This window comes from Bombina bombina, chromosome 7 (assembly GCF_027579735.1).
Source record: "Bombina bombina isolate aBomBom1 chromosome 7, aBomBom1.pri, whole genome shotgun sequence".
In the NCBI taxonomy this organism is placed as follows: Eukaryota; Metazoa; Chordata; class Amphibia; order Anura; family Bombinatoridae; genus Bombina; species Bombina bombina.
The window spans coordinates 490,439,511-490,461,182 of NC_069505.1; the positions used below are offsets into that span (position 1 = coordinate 490,439,511).

At 45.9% G+C, this 21,672-nt stretch overlaps 1 protein-coding gene across 2 annotated transcripts in view; it reads right to left on the bottom strand.

The window, feature by feature from the left end:
- The window catches only part of SLC8A2 (solute carrier family 8 member A2), a 253,348-nt gene that overhangs the window by 79,692 nt on the left and 151,984 nt on the right, over positions 1-21,672 (bottom strand). For both annotated transcript variants that reach the window (XM_053689092.1, XM_053689091.1), the window contains exon 2: positions 5,412-5,515. In XM_053689092.1, coding sequence (XP_053545067.1) covers positions 5,412-5,515 — 104 coding nt within the window. The remainder of the gene's footprint in view (positions 1-5,411; positions 5,516-21,672) is intronic.

Consider the following 21,672-nt stretch of genomic DNA (forward strand, 5'->3'; position numbering starts at 1 on the left):
CTCTGGTGTTTTTTACTCTCCTGTAACTCTCTTCTGGTACATGAATATTTACATAGAGCAAATGATTTTAGTTTGTTAATTTAGTCCTCCATCTTTTGTACTGTTATCCAATGTCTTATTTCTAATGTTCATTTAACTGCCATGTGATGTTCAATCCTTATCAATACTTGCTATTATTCTAAAATATATAGCTGTCTTATTCTATAGTTTTAACCTCCCCCAAATTTTATTGTCTGTTTACTTAACATCTCACCCTGACCAGACCAGAATCTAACTTTCCAATTGGCCTTTCCAATTGTCTTTGATTAGCAATCAACTAAATTTAGTGGACTCAGCTGACTGACCTCCCTGCATATATTTCACACCAGTCTGGGATGTGCATTGCACTGGGATGTGCATTGCTATAACATATGTTCACATTTTCAAAGTGAACATTTTATTTATTGCACTAGCAATAGAATTATACAAGAATGGAACAAGGATTGGGCAAGGGGCAAGAAAAAGGCAGGTACCTTTGTAATATTATGTTTGATATACCTTACTGTTTTCAAATGCAATTGCTACTGTAATACTGTGCCTTATGTGTTTAGCTGGTTCCCTCTTTTGTAAAAATGCCTAATATCTTCTTATTCCTTTTTGCTGAATTCTGTCTCTATAACAAACTACTTTATTCAATTACTCCTTCTCCCTCTCCACCTGCACTATTAATTAGCCCATCTCTCTTAAACTCACCTTACTTTTGTACTCATGAACTTTACCTATTCCTAAACACTCTCCCCCCTGCACCTTGTCTCAAAAGCAGTCTCACTACTGCAAATCTGTATCTCATCTTATGTCACTCTCCCTCTTGCTTCTACTAACTGCTGGTGACATCTCCCCTAATCCTGGTCCCCAACAACTGCCTAGCCGTGCACATCCATGTATACCATCCCAAAGACTCAAAAAATAAAACTCTGACAACCTTTCTCACATTCCTCTTGCATCAAAAGCCACTTCCCCTTTCATTTGTGCACTTTGGAACTCATGCTCTGTTTGCAACAAACTCACTTCTATACATGACCTCTTTATCTCCCACTCCCTCAACCTTCTGGCCCTAACAGAAACCTGTCTCTCTCCCCTAGACACAGCATCCACTGCTGCTCTGTCACATGGGGGTCTCCACTTCAGCCACACTCCTAGGTCTGGTAATAGACAAGGAGGTGGTGTAGGTATTTTACTTTCCTCTCGTTGCACCTTTCAACAAATACATCCCATCTCTTCCCTCACATTTTCCTCATTCGAAACCCACATGATTTGCTTATTCTCTCCTCTTTCTATACGTGTTGCAGTCATATACCATCCTCCTGGCTCCTCAACTAAATTTCTAGATCACTTGGCTGCCTGGCTACCATACTTCCTTTCCTCAGACACCTCTTCCCTCATTCTTGGTGACTTCAACATCCCTCTTGACAATTCCACTGCCTCCTCTGCAAAACAACTTCTGCAACTCACTTCCTCTTTTGGTTTGTCACAATGGACTGATTCTCCCACTCACAAAGATGGTCACTCCCTTGACCTGATCTTTAGCTATCGATGCACCCTCTCAAACTTCACAAACTCCACTTTTCTTCTTTCTGACCACCATCTCCTTACTTGCAACATATCATCCCTCCCTACAACTATCCCTCCTTCTGCTCCTCACACCAAGCTTCACAGAAGCATTACGTCATTAGATCAACAACAGCTTTCTAATTCACTCAAACCTCTCCTCTCATCCTTCTCCTCCTTTTCATGCCCTGACCAATCTATCTGCCACTATAATTCCTTACATCCGTCCTTGACAATCTCGCCCCTCTTACCATAGCTCGGAAATCAAACACTCATCCTCAGCCCTGGCATACTCCTCTGACACAATACCTACGCAGATGTTCCCGTACTGCTGAGCATCACTGGAGAAAATCTAGGAGTTCAGCTGATTTTCAACACTACAAATTTATCTTGAACTCCTACTACTCTGCCCTTAATTTCCATAAGCAACACTACTTCTCTACTCTTATCTCTAATCTTTCTTCAAACCCAAAACATTTGTTCTCCACTTTCAATACTCTTCTCCGCCCTCCCCCACCTCCTAATACAACTTCTCTGTCAGCTCAAGACTTTGCCAACCACTTCAATAACAAAATCAACTCCATCAGAAATAAAATCAGCTCTCAACATAATTCCATTCTCTCACCCCCTCAAATGCTCTCAATCAACCACAACCCACATAAACTTAAACTTAGCTCATTCTCCCCTGTTACTAAGGAAGAAGTTTCGGCACTTATACTGCGCTCTCACCTCACTACCTGTCCCCTTGACCCTATCCCCTCACAGCTACTCCTTCCCTCTCTGCCACCCTTACCCTTATACTCACACACACTTTCAACCTCTCCTTCAGCACCGGTATATTTCCCTCATCGCTGAAACATGCACTGGTCACACTTATCCTCAAAAAACCTTCCCTTGATCCTACCTCCCCATCCAACTACCGCCCTATTTCCCTCCTCCCTCTTGCATCAAAGCTTCTTGAAAAACTAGCTTATGCACGCCTATCCCATTTCCTTACAATAAACTCCCTCCTTGACCCATTGCAATCTGGATTTTGTCCCCATCACTCCACAGAGACAGCAATTGTTAAGGTTACCAATGACCTACTTACAGCAAAATCAAAAGGCCACTTCTCTCTGCTTATCCTCCTTGATCTGTCCACAGCCTTTGACACTGTTGACCACCCTCTCTTGCTCCAAACACTCCAATACTTCGGCATATGTGACACAGCCCTCTTGTGGCTCTCTTCCTACCTGTCAAACCGTACCTTTAGTGTAGCCTTCTCTGGGGCCTCCTCTGCCCCGTCACCACTTTCTGTCGGAGTGCCGCAAGGCTCTGTCCTCGGCCCCTTCTCTTCTCAATCTACACGTCATCCCTAGGTTCCCTAATAAAGTCCCACGGTTTACAATATCATTTGTATGCCGATGACACCCAAATCTACTTCTCTGCACCAGACCTTTCTCCTTCCTTGCTAACCCGTGTCACTAACTGTCTTTCTCACATCTCCAACTGGATGTCCTCTCATTACCTCAAGCTAAATCTCTCCAAAACTGAGCTCCTTATTTTCCCCCCTTCTTCTAAACTCTCCACCCCCAATCTCTCTATAACTGTTGACAACTCCATCATTACCCCTACATGCCCGATGTCTCGGGGTCACATTTGACTCAGATCTTTCTTTCACTCCTCACATTCAGTCTTTGGCTAAAGCCTGTCACTTCCACCTTAAAAACATCTCTAAAATTAGACATTTGGTTAAACAAGACACAACTAAGATTTTAATCCACTCTCTCATCCTCTCCCGCCTCGATTACTGCAACTCTGTCCTCTCTGGTCTCCCCACCTACCGCCTAGCTCCTTTACAATCCTTAATGAATGCCTCTGCCAGACTCATCTTCCTTACAAGTCGCTCTTCATCTGCTGCACCTCTCTGCCAATCTCTTCACTGGCTTCCTCTTGCCTCTAGGATCAAACACAAAATTCTCACTCTGACATACAAAGCCCTCAACTGCACTGCTCCCCCCTATATCTCAGACCTTGTTTCCAGATACTCTCCCTCCCGTCCCCTTCGCTCTGCTCACAACCTCCTACTCTCCTCCTCTCTTGTCACCTCATCACACTCCCGTTTACAGGACTTCTCCAGACTGGCTCCCACCTTGTGGAACTCTCTGCCTCGCTCCACAAGACTCTCTTCTAGTTTTAAAAGCTTCAAGTGCTCCCTAAAGACTCTACTGTTCAGGGATGCATACAACCTACGCTAACCTTTCTTTATACCAGTTCCTCTCCTCCATTGCTATCCCCTGAACCCCCTTAGCATGTAAGCTTAAGAGTCCAGCTAGCTGTTTGTTGATCACCTTCTCAAGCGCTGACTACAACAGTGCAACTCTTGGCAGGGCCCTTTACCCATTTGATCCCTATGACTGTTTTGTTGTACTCCACCTTTGTTAATAAAGCTGTGGAATCTGTTGGCGCTCTACAAATAACCGAAAATAATAATAATAATAATAATAATAATAATAATAACTGTGGCTCTATAGCATAAGCATTGCATTATATCACTAGACTGTGACACTGTAGCAGAAGCATTGCATTATATCACTAGACTGTGGCTTTATAGCATAAGCATTGCATTATATCACTAGACTGCGACTCTATAGCAGAAGCATTGCATTATATCACTAGACTGTGGCTCTATAGCATAAGCATTGCATTATATCATTAGACTGTGGCTCTATAGCATAAGCATTGCATTATATCACTAGACTGTGGCTCTATAGCATAAGCATTGCATTATATCACTAGACTGTGACTCTGCAGCAGAAGCATTGCATTATATCATTAGACTGTGGCTCTATAGCATAAGCATTGCATTATATCACTAGACTGCGACTCTGTAGCAGAATCATTGCATTATATCACTAGACCGTGGCTCTATAGCATAAGCATTGCATTATATCACTAGACTGCGACTCTGTAGCAGAATCATTGCATTATATCATTAGACTGTGGCTCTATAGCATAAGCATTGCATTATATCACTAGACTGCGACTCTGTAGCAGAATCATTGCATTATATCACTAGACCGTGGCTCTATAGCATAAGCATTGCATTATATCACTAGACTGCGACTCTGTAGCAGAATCATTGCATTATATCATTAGACTGTGGCTCTATAGCATAAGCATTGCATTATATCACTAGACTGCGACTCTGTAGCAGAATCATTGCATTATATCACTAGACCGTGGCTCTATAGCATAAGCATTGCATTATATCATTAGACTGTGACTCTGTAGCAGAAGCATTGCATTATATCATTAGACTGTGGCTCTATAGCATAAGCATTGCATTATATCACAAGACTGCGATTCTGTAGCAGAAGCATTGCATGATATCTCTAGACTGTTTTAAGCTATTTGTGGCAGCATCTCCGATTATACAAATAGATTGTTAGCTTTTTGAGATAGGCAGGTCCCTAATTATACCATAACAGCTCTTTAGGGCGGATATATGCATTATATCACTAGACATAATAGAATGGGTTTAACCCCTCATACACATGTTTGCATCCCTTTAAGACAACACGTTGCTAAGTAACAGTTTTATTGTTTAAGTGACAGTGTATCTGTGTACTGCACTGATACGCTGGCTAGCAACAATTTACCATGGAGATTTGTTGCTAGGCAACAGAGTAATCATGTGCAGGTTACTAGGCAAAAAGATTAAGCCACTGCTATCAATATTATAGAACGAGCATTAAGTATTCGCTTTGTTGCTACAGATTAACTATTTTATTACTTGGCAGATATTGAAGCAATGAGAGTAGATACATTGATTTCTGGTGTACCTGATATCCCTCGTTTTAGCCAGCGCGGCTCTTCTAAGATAATGTAAAAGTTTTCCTGTTTTTCGTATTCCTCATCATCAACAATCTTGACCTGGAGGGTTTTCCTGGAGATAAGGAAGAGAAAATTAAGCATGATATATTCTGGCCAAAAAAACCCATCATGACTAATGCAGAGAAAAAGATATAATTTCTAGATTAAGGGGAGAAGTCATATTTTTTTTTAATGAAATATATATCTGTAATATTCTATTTTCTTAACGGTCTCTATTCCAATCCGTACATGATCCTGTGATTTTTGGCTTCCTTTTCTCAGCTATTCCAATCCAAATAACACAAGACCGCAATATACATTCACTGACCCAGATTCAATAAATCCTAAAAACATAGATTTTGATGGCAGATAAGAACCATAGGCCCAACAAGTCTGCCTTATGCTTATCCCAGGCATTAATCAGTATGTAGGATAGCCTTATGCTAGTCCCAGGCATTAATCAGTATGTAGGATAGCCTTATGCTTATCCCAGGCATTAATCAGTATGTAAGATAGCCTTATGCTTATCCCAGGCATTAATCAGTATGTAGGATAGGCTTATGCTAGTCCCAGGCATTAATCAGTATGTAGGATAGCCTTATGCTTAGCCCAGGCATTAATCAGTACCTAGGATAGCCTTATGCTTATCCCAGGCATTAATCAGTATGTAGGATAGGCTTATGCTAGTCCTAGGCATTAATCAGTACGTAAGATAGCCTTATGCTTATCCCAGGCATTAATCAGTATGTAGGAATCTGATAGCCTTACGCTTGTCCCAGGCATTAATCAGTATGTAAGATAGCCTTATGCTTATCCCAGACATTAATCAGTATGTAGGATAGGCTTATGCTAGTCCCAGGCATTAATCAGTACCTAGGATAGCCTTATGCTTATCCCAGGCATTAATCAGTATGTAGGATATGCTTATGCTAGTCCCAGGCATTAATCAGTATGTAGGATAGCGTTATGCTTATCCCAGGCATTAATCAGTATGTAGGATAGCCTTATGCTTATCCCAGACATTAATCAGTACGTAGGATAGCCCTATGCTTAGCCCAGGCATTAATCAGTATGTAAGATAACCTTATGCTTATCCCAGGCATTAATCAGTATGTAGGATAGCCTTACGCTTGTCCCAGGCATTAATCAGTATGTAAGATAACCTTATGCTTATCCCAGGCATTAATCAGTATGTAGGATAGGCTTATGCTAGTCCCAGGCATTAATCAGTACCTAGGATAGCCTTATGCTTATCCCAGGCATTAATCAGTATGTAGGATATGCTTATGCTAGTCCCAGGCAATAATCAGTATGTAGGATAGCCTTATGCTTATCCCAGGCATTCTTAAAGTCCCCCACAGTGTTTATTCAATGGGCTCCATTTATGAAGCAGCGGATGCTGGTTCGGAGGCCCATCTTTTCAGGCTCACCTGAAACGCAAGTAAAGAAGCAGTTGCTCCTTAACCTCTCCGCCACCTTTTAGGTGGCGGATTGAAATCATCCCGATTTGATCGGGATGATTGACAGCCCCTGCTACTGGTCATTGCCCGCCAGTGAGCAGGGGGCGACATTGCACAAGCATTTCACTAGAAATGCTTGTGCAATGATAAATGCCGACAGGTGGCAGACAAGTTAAGGAGCAGCAGCCTTATGGCGATCCGGAAGTTAGGGCATAGAAAGCAGCATCCGATGCTTATTTAATCAACCCCATTAATCAATCACGCTTTATGTAAAGACTTTACTCCTGAATCTATTACCCTTTAAAGGCCCCTTAACATCATTACAAGACTCAATAAATCTACCTTATTATTGACTTTGTCTGCTTTTGCTGCATAATACCTCTTTATGTTAATTTCACACCCTCCAGAGGGACTGGAGTGCCTTCAAGTAAAATGACCCTGCAACACACACAGTGACTGGTCAGCACAGTGAGGAAGTTAATTTACATTTGTTTTTAATTGGCTAAAGAAAAGGAGACCAGGAACATGGATGCAGAATTTTAAACAGGTGAACCAAGATCTGCTTTTGAGTTGCAAAACCTTGTAAATTCAACAGTTTTAAATTATTTTAAAACATTTTTCACAATGCAGTACTTATTTGCTAATATATTCTATGAGTTCAATGTCCCTTTAAAAAAAACAAAAAAAAACAGCGGATCACGTCCGCCCGCACAATGTTAAAACGACCCCTAAGACACAGACACACACAGAGACATTCACATAAATACACTGAGACACACTCACAGAGGTACTCACAGACAGATACATACACCAACACATATACACTATGACAGACACTCTCACAAATGCAGATACACATACACACACAGACATACACTCACATACACACAGACTCTCACACTTACACTAATATATATGTATACACATATACAGCGGTGAAAAAATATCACTGTGGTTCACTAGTCAGGGGTTAAAAGCTACTAGCCCAGAGGAAAAATGTTACTAGTCCACTCAATGGGGGAGATTTAATAAGCAGCGAATACAGCTTTTTCCGCCCGTACTTTCCGGCCTTAATGGAAACTTAAGTTATAAGATCGCTGCTCCTTAACTTGTCTGACACCTTTTAGGTAGCGAACTGCAATCATCCCTGATCAGATACGATCGGGATGATTGACACCCCCTGCTAGCGGCCGATTGGCCACAAATGTGCAGGGGGTGACATTGCACAAGAATTTCCCAAGAAAAGCTTGTGCAATGTTAAATGCAGACAGCGAATCATGTCCGCCTGGTAGGGCCGTCTTTAACACAGGGCAAAAGGGGCAGCTGCCCAGGGCCCAGTCTTTGTTGAGGAGTCCTAAAAAAATATATATATATATATTTTTTTTTTTGGTTCATGCCAGACTGCTGATGTCATGTGACATGGAGGACACACCTAATACTGTCACAGTTAAAAGTTCACTGCTTATATTTATTTGTGAGAAACTGTGCCAGACCATGACGGTGTCATGTGACATGCCAAGCTAGTGCCATTTGCTGTTTTTGATGTGCACTGTGCAGCAGTGAATGCTAAGCCTTAACTCGCCATCCAGCCAATCCCACTGCATCAGAAAAGGTCCTGCTGGGGTTACCACTGTTACCAGGTAACTGCTCTGGTGGTGAGGATTGTTTCTGGGTAGAGCTGACTGTAGGCGCATGCAGCAGAAAGCTGGAGTGGCAGGCACGTGAGGATTTGAGCATCTGTGCAGCTGCACACACTGCTCTCTTCAGTCTTGAGGCTGTGTGACTCTTCTCACACTGTATCCATGCAGTCTTGGACAGACAGCATCCAGTCTGCTGGTCCCCTTAGCCCTGATCTAAGATTAACTAAGTGAAGTTTGTTAGGGGAACAGTACTTTGTAGAAAGGTGTCAGTGGGAAGAATAAGTGAGTGCACACACGCCCCTCCCCATGAAGCATTGTCTAGTGCGGGGTGAGAGGAAACTTGTTCCTAGCAAAGAAGTGACATGTGCTGCTGTGGCTGATGTATAGAGGCATATTTAAGAAATGTCTTGCGGACCTGATCTGACAGTGCGGATCAGGTCCGCAAGACATCGCTGAATGCGGAGAGCAATACGCTCTCCGCATTTAACATTGCACTAGCAGCTCACAAGAGCTGCTCGTGTAACGCCGCCCCCTGCAGACTCGCGGCCAATGGGCCGCCAGCAGGGAGGTGTCAATCAACCCGATCGTACTCGATCGGGTTGAATTGTTGCGATTCCTGTCCGCCTGCTCAGAGCAGGCGGACAGGGTTATGGAGCAGCAGTCTTTGTGACCGCTGCTTCATAACTGCTGTTTCTGGCGAGTCTGAAGACTCACCAGAAACACGGGCCATCAAGCTCCTTACGGAGCTTGATAGATAAGGAGCTTGACGGCCCGTGTTTCTGGCTTGATAGATAGGCCCCAATGTGTCATGCTGATACTTCACACATTAAGGTAAGGTTTATTTTTATATTTTTTTTCTCTCTGTCTCAGATTTTACAGCTTCCCATAGTAGTTCTGCTGTTCCAGTCAGTAAACTTATATTTGTCTGCACCTCCATGCTTCCTCCTCAGTCTTTACCTTGCTTTGCTCCTGTTGGCTGGCTGGCTGCCCTAAATCTCTTTAACCAGCTAACCTCACACCAGAATCACATTCAAAAGCATATTAAATTAATCCACAGTGGAGGAATTTATATATTTATTTACATATTAGTATTGCTTAGGTCCAGTTTCACATATTGCAATTTATTTCATTTTTTTTAAAATGATTAGCCCAACAGTGGATGATCCACTGCTGGGCTAATAATTTTTTTAAAAATATACAATAAATTGATTTAGTTGTTTTTTGGGATGTTAGGGTAGAGAGCAAAATTGCATGGGGGGGGGCCAAAAAATGTCAATATTAAAGATGGCCCTGCCGCCTGGCATACATTTACCCCAATGTTAAAGGGACACTGAACCCAAATTTTTTCTTTCGTGATTCAGATAGAGCATGCAATTTTAAGCAACTTTCAAATTTACTATTATAAATTTTACTTCGTTCTTGTTATCTTTATTTGAAAAAAATGCATCTAAGCTTTTTTTTTTTTGGTTTAGGACTATGGACAGCACTTTTTTTATTGGTGGGTGAACTTATCCACCAATCAGCAAGAACTACCCAGGTTGTTCACCAAAAATGGGACAACATCTAAACTTACATTCTTGCATTTCAAATAAAGATAGCAAAAGAATGAAGAAAATTTGATAATAGGAGTAAATTAGAAAGTTGCTTAAAATAACATGCTCTATCTGAATCACAAAAGAAAAAAATTGGGTTCAGTGTCCCTTTAAAGATAGGAAAAAGTCAAATTTCTAAGTGGGCCACTGCAATTTTAAAGTCATCCGTGACTAGTGGACAAGTGAAAATATCATTATTCGTTACAGTGAATCATGTCAGCCCGGCATTTGATAAATTGACCCCAATGTATGCACGCACATATACATAAACATACACAAATATATACAAACACACAACACATATACATCTACATGCACATACAAACAATTGCATACACCACTACACATGCATTACATCAACACATACATAAACATATCAAATACACATGTACACACACACTTTCATACGCTCATACACCACTTACACACACACAGATACAATTACACACAAAAACAATTCATACACCACATACACTTGAACACAAACACATGCACACAAACACACATATGTGCAAGCACACACAATTACACACATGCACTTGCACACAGAAACAAAGGCATACACCCCATACACTTGAATTTCAACACACAAACACATACAGTACATCACATACACATGTACACAAACACACATCATACTAGCATTAAGTTTTAAAGGCTTTTATTGCATAACTAGTCCTAAAGCCCATGTACATGGGCCATTTTCTGCAGTACAGCGGACCCACCTCTTGCTCTCTCTCTCCCTCCTCTCTTTTGCTCTCTCTACCCCCTCTTGCTCTCTCTCCCCCTCTCTTTTGCTCTCTCTCCCCCTCTCTTTAGCACTCTCTCCCCATCCTCTTTTGCACTCTTTCCCCCTCTCTTTTGCGCTCTCTCTCCCCCTCTCTTTTGCTCTCTCTCTCCCTCCTCTCTTTTGCTCTCTCTCTCCCTCCTCTCTTTTGCTCTCTCTCCCCCCTCTCTTGCTCTTTCTCTCTCCCCCTCTCTTGCTCTCTCTCTTGCTCTCTCTTTCCCCCTCTATTTTGCTCTCTCTTTCCCCCTCTCTTTTGCTCTCTCTCTATCTCCCCCCTCTTTTGCTCTTTCTCTCTCCCCCTCTATTTTGCTCCCTCTCCCCCCCCCTCTTTTTTACTCTCTCTCTCCCCATCTCGTTTGCTCTCCCCCTCTTTTTTGCTCTCTCTCTCTCTGCCTCTCTTTTGCTCTCTCTCTCTCTACCCCTCTCTTTTGCTCTCTCTCCCCTCTCTTTTGCTCTCTCTCTCCCCTCTCTTTTGCGATTTCTCACTCTCTCTTTTTCTCTCTCCCCCCTCTTTTGCTCTTTCTCTCTCCCCCCTCTATTTTGCTCCCTCTCCCCCTCTCTTTTTTACTCTCTCTCTCCCCATCTCTTTTGCTCTCCCCCCCTCTTTTTTGCTCTCTCTCTCTCTGCCTCTCTTTTGCTCTCTCTCTCTCTACCCCTCTCTTTTTCTCTCTCCCCCTCTCTTTTGCTCTCTCTCTCCCCCTCTCTTTTGCATTTTCTCTCTCTCTTTTTCTCTCTCCCCCCTCTTTTGCTCTTTCTCTCTCCCCCCTCTATTTTGCTCCCTCTCCCCCCTCTTTTTTTCTCTCTCTCTCTCTCTCTCTCTCTCTCTCCCCCCCTCTCTTTTGCTCTCTCTCTCTCCCCCTCTCTTTTGCTCTCTCTCCCCCTTCTCTTTTTCTCTCTCTCCCCCCCTCTCTTTTGCTCTTTCTCCCCCTCTCGTTTGCTCTCTCTCTCCCCCTCTCTTTTACTCTCTCTCTCCCCCTCTCTTTTGCTCTTTCACTCCCCCCTCTCTTGCTCTCTCTCTTCTCTCTTGCTCTCTCTCTCTACCCCCTCTCTTGCTCTGTCTCTTCCCTCTCTCTTTTGCACTCTCTCCCCTCTCTTTTGCTCTCTCTTCCCCCCCTCTCTTTTGCTCTCTCTCCCCCTCTCTTTTGCTCTCTCTCTCCCCCTCTCTTTTAATCTCTCTCCCCATCTCTTTTTCTCTCTCCCCCCTCTCTTTTCCTCTCTCTCTCCCTATCTTTTGCTCTCTCTCTCCCCCCTCTTTTGCTCTCTATCTCCCCCTCTCTTGCTCTCTCTCTTCTATCTTGCTCTCTCTCTCCCCCCTCTCTTGGTCTGTCTCTTACCCCTTTCTTTTGCGCTCTCTCCCCTCTCTTTGGCTCTCTCTTTCCTCCCTCTCTTTTGCTCTCTCTCTCCCCCTCTTTTGCTCTCTCTCACCCTCTATTTTGCTCCCTCCCTCTCTCCCTCCCCCCTCTTTCTTACTCTCTCTCCCCCTCTCTTTTGCTCTCTCCCCCCCCTCTTTTTTTCTCTCTCTCTCCCCCTCTCTTTTGCGCTCTCTCCCCCTCTCTTTTGCTCTCTCTCTCTCCCCCTCTCTTTTGCTCTCTCTCTCTACCCCCACTCTTTTTCTCTCTTTCCCCCTCTCTTTTGCTTTTTCTCTCTCTCCCCCTCTCTTTTGCTCTCTCTCTCCCCATCTCTTTTGCTCTCTTTCTCCCCCTCTTTTGCACTCTCTCCCCCCTCTCTTTTTCTATCTCTCTCCCCTTTCTTTTGCTTTCTCTCCCCCTCTCTTTTGCTCTCTTTCCCCCTCTTTTGCACGCTCTCCCCCCTCTCTTTTGCCCTCTCTATCTCCTCCCCTCTTTTAATCTCTCTCCCCCCTCTCTTTTGCGCTCTCTCCCCTTCTCTTTTGCGCTCTATCTCCCCCCTCTACTTTGCTACATCTCTCCCCTCTCTTTTCTATTTTGCTCTCTCTCTCTTTTGCTCTCTCTCCCCCCTCTTTTTTGCTCTCTCTCTCGCCGCATCTCTTTTGCTCTTTCTCCCCCCCTCTATTTTGCTCTCTTTCTACCTCCACTCTTTTGCTCTCTCTCTCCTTCTCTTTTGCTTTTCCTCTCTCTCCCCCTCTCTTTTGCTCTCTCTCTCCCCCTCTTTTGCTCTCTCTCCCCCTCTCTTTTTCTCTCTCTTCCCCCTCTCTTTTGCTCTCTCTCCCCCTCTCTTTTTCTTTCTCTTCCCCCTCTCTTTTGCTCTCTCTCCCCCCTCTATTTTGCTCTCTCTCCCCCCTCTCTTTTGCCCTCTCTCTCCTCCCCTCTCTTTTGCTCTCACTCTCTCCCCCTCTCCCCCCTTTTTTAATCTCTCTCCCCCCTCTCTTTTGCGCTCTCTCTCTCCCCCTTCTCTTTTGCACTCTCTCCCCCTCTTTTTTGCGCTCTCTCTCTCCCCCCTCTCTTTTGCTCTCTCTCTCCTCCTCTCTTTTGCTCTCTCTCTCTCTCCTCCTCTCTTTTGCTCTTTCTCTCTCCCCCTCTCTTTTGCAGTCTCTCTCTCCCCTCTCTTTTGCTCTCTTTCCCCTCCCTTTTGCTCTCTCTCCCCCCTCTCTTTTGCTCTCTCTCTACCCCACTCTCTCGCTTTCTCTCCCCCCTCTATTTTGCTCTCTCTCTCCCCCTCTCTTTTGCTCTCTCTCCCCCTCTCTTTTTCTCTCTCTCCCCCCTCTTTTGCTCTCTCTCCCCCTCTCTTTTGCTCTCTCTCTCCCCCTCTCTTTTGCTCTTTCTCTCTCCCCCCTCTCTTCTGCCCTCTCTCTCTCCCCCTCTCTTTTGCTCTCACTCTCCCTCCCCCTCTCCCCCCTCTTTTATTCTCTCTCCCACTCTCTTTTGTGCTCTCTCTCTCCCCTCTCTTTTGCACTCTCTCTATCTCCCCTCTCTTTTCCGCTCTCTGCCCCCTCTATTTTGCTCTCTCTCTCCTCCTCTCTTTTGCTCTCTCTCCCCTCTCTTTTGCGCTCGCTCTCTCTCTCCCCACTCTCTTTTGCTCTCTCCTCCTCTCTTTTGCTCTTTCTCTCTCCCCCACTCTTTTGCAGTCTCTCTCTCCCCTCTCTTCTGCTCTCTTTCCCCTCTCTTTTGCTCTCTCTCTACCCCCACTCTTTTGTTCTCATTCCCCCTCTCTTTTGCTTTTTCTCTCTCTCCCCCTCTCCTTTGCTCTCTTTCTCCCCCTCTCTTTTCCTCTCTCTCCCCCCTCACTAGCTCTTTCTCCCAACCTCTCTTTTGCCCTCTCTCTCTCCCCCCTCTCTTTTGCCCTCACTCTCTCTCCCCCCTCTTTTAATCTCTCTCCCCCTCTCTTTTGCGTGCTCTCTCCTCTCTCTTTTGCTCTCTCTCCCCCCTCTCTTTTGCTCTCTCTCCCCCTCTCTTTTGCTCTCTCCCTCCCCCTCTCTTTTGCTCTTTTTCTCCTCCTCTCTTTTGCGCTCTCTCCCCCTCTCTTTTGAACTCTCTCTCTCCCCCTCTCTTTTGCACTCTCTCTTTCTCCCCTCTCTTTTGCTCTCTTTCCCCTCTCTTTTGCTCTCTTTCCCCTCTCTTTTGCTCTCTCTCCCCCTCTCTTTTGCTCTCTCTTCCCCTCTCTTTTACTCTCTCTCCCCCTCTCTTTTGAACTCTCTTTCTCCCCCTCTCTTTTGCTCTCTCTCTTTTGCACTCTCTCTCCCACCTCGCTTTTGCTCTCTCTCTCTCTCTCTCTCTCTCTCTCTCTCTCTCTCTCTCTCTCTCTCTCTCCCCCTCTCATTTTCTCTCTTTCTCCCTCTCTTTTGCTCTTTCTCTCTCTCTTTTGCTCTTTCTCTCTCCCCCCTCTCTTTTGCTCTCGTTCTCTCCCCCTCTCTTTTGCTCTCTTTCTCTCCCCCTCTCTTTTGAACTCTCTCTCCCCCCTCTCATTTGCTCTCTCTCCCCCTCTCTTTTGCTCTTTCTCTCTCTCCCCCTCTCTTTTGCTCTTTCTCTCTCTCCCCCTATCTTTTGCGCTCTCTCTCCCACCTCGCTTTTGCTCTCTGCCCCCTCTCTTTTGCTCTCTCTCCCCCCTCTCTTTTGCTCTCTCTCCCCTCTCTTTTGCTCTCTTTCTCCCTCTTTGCTCTCTCCCCCACTCTTTTGCTCTCTCCCCCTCTCTTTTGCTCTCTCTCTCCCACCTCGCTTTTGCTCACTCCCCCCTCTCTTTTGCTCTCTCTCTCCCCTCTCTTTTGCTTTTTCTCTCTCTCCCCCTCTCTTTTGTTCTTTCTCTCTCCCCCCTCTCTTTTGCTCTCTTTCTCCCCTCTCTCTTTTGCTCTCTCTCTCCCCCCTTTCATTTGCTCTCTCTCCTCCCTCTCTTTTGTTCTCTCTCTCTCCCCCCTCTCATTTGCTCTCTCTCCCCCCTCTCTTTTGCTCTTTCTCTCTCCTCCTTCTCTTTTGCAGTCTCTCTCTCTCCCCTCTGTTTTGCTCTCTCTCCCCTCTCTTTTGCTCTCTCTCCCCTCTCTTTTGCTCTCTTTCCCCTCTCTTTTGCTCTCTCCCCTATCTTTTGATCTCTCTCCCCTCTCTTTTACGCTATCTCTCCCCCTCTCTTTTGCTCTCTCCCCCTCTCTTTTGTGCTCTCTCCACTTCTCTTTTGCGCTCTCTCTCTCCCCCTCTCTTTTGCACTCTCCCCCCTCTTTTAATCTCTCTCCCCCTCTCTTTTGCTCTTTCTCTCTCTCTCCCCCTCTCTTTTGCTCTTTCTCTCTCCCCCTCTCTTTTGCTCTCTTTCTCTCCCCCTCTCTTTTGCTCTTTCTCTCCCCCTCTCTTTTGAACTCTGTCTCTCTCCCCCCTCCCTTTCGCTTTATCTCCCCCTCTATTTTGCTCTCTCTCCCCCCTCTCTTTTGCTCTCTCTCTCCACATCTCTTTTTCTCTCTCTCCCCCTCTCTTTTGCTCTCTCTACCCCTCTCATTTGCTCTCTCTCCCCCTCTCTTTTGCTCTTTCTCTCTCCCCCCTCTCTTTTGCCCTCTCTCTCTCTCCCCCCTCTCTTTTGCTCTCACTCTCTCTCCCCCTCTTTTAATCTCTCTCCCCCCTCTCTTTTGCGCTCTTTCTCCCCTCTCTTTTGCACTCTCTCTCCACCTCTCTTTTGCTTTCTCTCCCCCCTCTTTTTTGAGCTCTCTTCCCCCCTTTTGCTCTCTCTCCCCTCTCTTTTGCGCTCTTTCTCCCAACTCTCTTTCAATCTCTCTCCCAACTCTCTTTTAATCTCTCTCTCCCAACTCTCTTTTAATCTGTCTCTCGCGCTCTCTCTCCCACCTCGCTTTTGCTCTCTCCCCCCTCTCTTTTGCTCTCCCTCTCCCCTCTCTTTTGCTCTTTCTCTCTCCCCCCTCTCTTTTGCGCTCTCTCTCTCCCCCCTCTCTTTTGCGCTCTCTCCCCCTCTCTTTTGTGCTCTCTCTCTCCTCCCTCTCTTTTGCTCTCTCTCTCCTCCTCTCTTTTGCTCTCACTCTCTTTCCCCCTCTCCCCCCTCTTTTAATCTCTCTCCCCCTCTCTTTTGTGCTCTTTCTCCCCTCTCTTTTGCACTCTCTCTCCACCTCTCTTTTGCTTTCTCTCCCCCTCTTTTTTGAGCTCTCTTCCCCCCTTTTGCTCTCTCTCCCCTCTCTTTTGCGCTCTTTCTCCCAACTCTCTTTCAATCTCTCTCCCAACTCTCTTTTAATCTCTCTCTCCCAACTCTCTTTTAATCTGTCTCTCACGCTCTCTCTCCCACCTCGCTTTTGCTCTCCCCCCCCTCTCTTTTGCTCTCCCTCTCCCCTCTCTTTTGCTCTTTCTCTCTCCCCCCTCTCTTTTGCGCTCTCTCTCTCCCCCCTCTCTTTTGCGCTCTCTCCCCCTCTCTTTTGTGCTCTCTCTCTCCTCCCTCTCTTTTGCTCTCTCTCTCCTCCTCTCTTTTGCTCTTTCTCTCTCCCCCTCTCTTTTGCAGTCTCTCTCTCTCCCCTCTCTTTTGCTCTCTCTCTCCTCCTCTCTTTTGCGCTCTCTCCCCCCTCTCTTTTGCGCTCTCTCCCCCTCTCTTTTGTGCTCTCTCTCTCCTCCCTCTCTTTTGCTCTCTCTCTCCTCCTCTCTTTTGCTCTTTCTCTCTCCCCCTGTCTTTTGCAGTCTCTCTCTCTCCCCTCTCTTTTGCTCTCTTTCCCCCCTCTCTTTTGCTCTCTCTCTACTCCCACTCTTTCGCTTTCTCTCCCCCTCTATTTTGCTCTCTCCCACTCTCTTTTGCTCTCTCTCTCCCCCTCTCTTTTGCTCTCTCTCTCCACATCTCTTTTTCTCTCTCTCCCCCCTCTCTTTTGCTCTCCCTCCCCCTCTCTTTTGCTCTCTCTCCCCCCCTCTTTTGCTCTTTCTCTCTCCCCCCTCTATTTTGCTCTCACTCTCTCTCCCCCTCTCCCCCTCTTTTATTCTCTCTCCCACTCTCTTTTCTGCTCTCTCTCCCCTCTCTTTTGCACTCTCTCTCTCCCCCTCTCTTTTCTGCTCTCTCCCCACACTCTTTTGCTCTCTCTCTCCTCCTTTCTTATGCTCTCTCTCCCCTCTCTTTTGCGATCGCTCTCTCTCTCCCCTCTCTCTTTTGCTCTCTCTCTCCTCCTCTCTTTTGCTCTTTCTCTCTCCCACCTCTCTTTTGCAGTCTCTCTCTCCCCTCTCATTTGCTCTCTTTCCCCTCTCTTTTGCTCTCTCTCTACCCCCACTCTTTTGTTCTCTTTCCCCCCTCTCTTTTGCTTCTCTCTCCTCTCTTTTGCTTTTTCTCTCTCTCCCCCCCTCTCTCTCCCCCCTCACTTTTGCTCTTTCTCCCCCTCTCTTTTGCCCTCTCTCTCTCTCCCCCCTCTCTTTTGCCCTCACTCTCTCCCACCCTCTTTTAATCTCTCTCCCCCTCTCTTTTGCGCTCTCTCTCCTCTCTCTTTTGCTCTCTCTCTCTCTCTCTCTCTCTCTCTCTCTCTCCCCCCTCTCTTTTGCTCTCTCTCTCCACCTCTCTTTTGCTCTCTCTCTCCTCCTTTCTTGCAGTCTCTCTTTCTACCCTCTCTTTTGCTCTCTTTCCCCTCTCTTTTGCTCTCTCTCCCCCTCTCTTTTGCTCTCTCTCCCCCTCTCTTTTGCTCTCTCTCCCCATCTCTTTTGCTCTCTCTCTCTTTTGCACTCTCTCTCCCCATATCTCTTTTGCTCTCTATCTCTCTCCCCTTCTAATTTTCTCTCTCTCTCCCTCTCTTTTGCTCTTTCTCTCTCCCCCCTCTCTTTTGCTCTCTCTCTCCCCCCTCTCATTTGCTCTCTCTCCCCCTCTCATTTGCTCTCTCTCCCCCTCTCTTTTGCTCTTTCTCTCTCCCCCCTCTCTTTTGCGCTCTCTCTCCCACCTCGCTTTTGCTCTCTCCCCCCTCTATTTTGTTCTCTCTCTCTCCCCTCTCTTTTGCTCTCTCTCCCTCTTTTTTGCTCTCTCTCCCCTCTCTTTTGCTCTCTTTCTCCCTCTCTTTTGCTCTCTCCCCCTCTCTTTTGCTCTCTCTCCTCCCTTTCTTTTGCCCTCTCTCTCCCACCTTGCTTTTGCTCTCTCCCCCCTCTCTTTTGCTCTCTCTCCCCTCTCTTTTGCTCTCTCTTTCTCTCCCTCTCTTTTGCTCTTTCTCTCTCCCCCTCTCATTTGCTCTCTCTCTCCCCCTCTTTTTTGCTCTCTCTCTGCCCTCTCTTTTGCTCTTTCTCTTTCCTCCTTCTCTTTTGCAGTCTCTCTCTCCCCTCTATTTTGCTCTCACTCCCCTCTCATTTGCTCTCTTTCCCCTCTCTTTTGTTCTCTCTCCCCCTATATTTTGATCTCTCTCCCCTCTCTTTTTACGCTCTCTCTCCCCCTCTCTTTTGCTCTCTCCCCCTCTCCTTTGCTCTCTCCTCCTCTCTTTTGTGCTCTCTCCACTTCTCTTTTGCGCAATCTCCCCCTCTCTTTTGCGCTCTCCCCCTCTCTTTTGCTCTCCCTCTCCCCCTCTATTTTGCTCTCCCCCCCTCTTTTGCTTTCTCTCTCCCCCCTCTCTTTTGCTGTCTCTCCCCACTCTTTTGCTCTCTCTCTCTCCTCTCTTTTGCTGTCTCTCCCCACTCTTTTGCTCTCTCTCTCCTCTTTCTTTTGCTCTCTTTCCCCTCTCTTTTGCTCTCTCTCCCCTCTTTTGTGCTCTCTCTCCCCCTCTCTTTTGCTTTCTCTCCCCCTCTTTTTTGAGCTCTCTTCCCCCCCTTTTGCTCTCTCTCCCCTCTCTTTTGCGCTCTTTCTTCCAACTCTCTTACAATCTCTCTCCCAACTCTCTTTTAATCTCTCTCTCCCAACTCTCTTTTAATCTGTCTCTCACGCACGAGCGCGACCACGCCTACTCCCACCCGGTCATGCCCACTCCCATCCCCATCCCGGCTGGCCTCACCCCAGTCACACCCGCTCTGGCCCCGCCCACCATTCTCACGCAGACAGAAGATCAGGTAGACCCTAAGGCTAGGTGTGTTTGTCCTCGCTCTGTCTCTACTGTGCATGACAGCTCTGGACAAACAAACTTGGCATTTTATATTATAGGATATGCATAATTTTATAAAAGATATATAACAGCAGCTGTGTAACATTTTCACTGTATTCCCCGTCTAATTCATTTGTCAGTTTCCCTTTAGCCGTGATTTTGTATTCCTATTAATAAATAACGGGGTAAACCTTTCATATTTTATAGAACCAGCGGCTCCTGAGAATTTCCTGGATCTGATTTTTTTGTGCTTGGGAGAATTGAGAATCTTTTAATTCTAGACATATTTAAAGGTAAACACCTAAAATGTTTAGTTATACATAGTAAAACAACTTTGCAATATACTTTCATTATTTACTTTGTCCCCTTTTCATGTAATTTAGCTATGATAATTGTGTATTTTCTCATTCTCAGAACCTGAAATGCACTTTGCATGGCTAACCTTGCTACATGTTTTTCCCTAATTGCATTTAACATACAAAAAGTGTAAAACTGTGCCCTTTATACTAACATTATGACTTGACTCAAAGACTCCTTCAAATAAAGCAAGTGGTGGCCGGAGTTTGGCTATTGAAAAACAATTGCAACAAACACAATGTTAATTTGTTTAAAAACATAGAGGGGACGATTTATTATCCTGCGGACGGACATCGATAAATGCCGACAGCATACGCTGTCGGCATTTATCATTGCACAAGCAGTTCTGGTGAACTGCTTGTGCAATGCCGTCCCCTGCAGATTTGCGGGGGTGTCAATCAACAATCTGGCGGATTGCTGTCTGCCGCCTCAGAGCAGACGGACGAGTTAAGGAGCAGCAGTCTTAAGACCGCTGCTTCTTAACTCCTGTTTCTGGTGAGCTTGAAGGGATAAAGATGCATTCGGCCATTAATAAATCAGCCCCTTAGACTTGGTTGATAAGTTATTATATAGCTCAGTGTTTTTCAACCAGTGTGCCATGGCACACTAGTGTACCGTGAGCGATCCTCAGGTGTGCCGCGACAGACTGACAACAGTGTGACATATTTTTAAAATTTTGTTTGTTTTTTATTCTGGGCCGTATTTTTATTTTGATTGAGATGATGACTGAGGGTAACAGCGCAGCGGCAGCTCGCTTCCCCGACCCATGTTCACACTTGGAAGGAACCCCCACCCACCACAACACGTGTCTAGTGCTGGCTCTACACGCCGCAAGACTTCAATTCCCCATGCATGCTGGCGCAGCTTTGCTCCTCCTCCAGAACAGTTCCAGCCAGCGGGGGTGTCCCTCTTTCAAATTTTGAAATATTGGGAGGTATGTGACAGGCTCATCAGGCATCATTTACAACCATGACATAATGACATTCATTCACAGACAATCATTATGATTGTTTGTTCATGAATGTCAATATATCATGTATAGTTTGTAGGAGGCATGGCATGACAGCACAGTGTGTGTGTGTGTGTGTGTATATATATATATATATATATATATATATATATATGCTGTATTAGGCCACAATGTCTGATTTTGTAAAATTTTGGGATGGTGGTGTTGCGCAGGATTTTTTAATTTAAAAAAAGTGTGCCACGGCAAAAAAAAGGTTGAAAATCACTGATATAGCTTATAGCAATTACAAGGTGTGCACTCTGTCCCTTTGACTTTTATATAAACTGACACTGGTATGGGAGGGGTGAGAGAGGAGGTATGAGCATGGAAGGGGGAGAGAGAAGATATGGGAGGGGGAGAGAGAAGGTATGGGGCAGGGGAGGGGAGAGAGAGAAGGGTCATAGGAGGGAGAGAGAGAAGAGGTATGGGCATGGGAGGGGGAGATTAAAGAGGTATGGGCATGGAGGGAGAAAAGGGGCATGGGAGGAGGGGAGAGAGAAGAGGTATGGGCATGGAAGGGAGGAGAGGGAGGTTGTAGAGAAGAGGTATGGGCATGGGAGAGAGGAGGTATGGGCATGGGAGGGGGAGAGGGGAGGTATGGGCATGGGAGGGGCGAGAGAGGAAGTATGAGCATGGGAGTGGGAGAGAGAAGGTATGGTAGGGGGAGAGAGAAGGGGTAAGGGCATGGGAGGGGGGAGAGGGAGGAGGTATGGGCATCAGAGGTGGAGAGAGGAGGTATGGGTATGAAAGGGGGAGAGAGAAGGGGTATGGGCATGGGAGGGGGAGAGAGAAGGTGTATGGGCATGGGAGGGGGAGAGTAAAGGGATAAGCACATGGGACGGGGGGAGAGAGAAGAGGTATGAGTATGGGGGAGGGAGAGAAAAGAGGTATGGGTATGGGAGGGGGGAGAGAAGAGGTATGGGAGGGGGGAGAGAAGAGGTATGGGAGGGGGGAGAGAGAAGAGGTATGGGA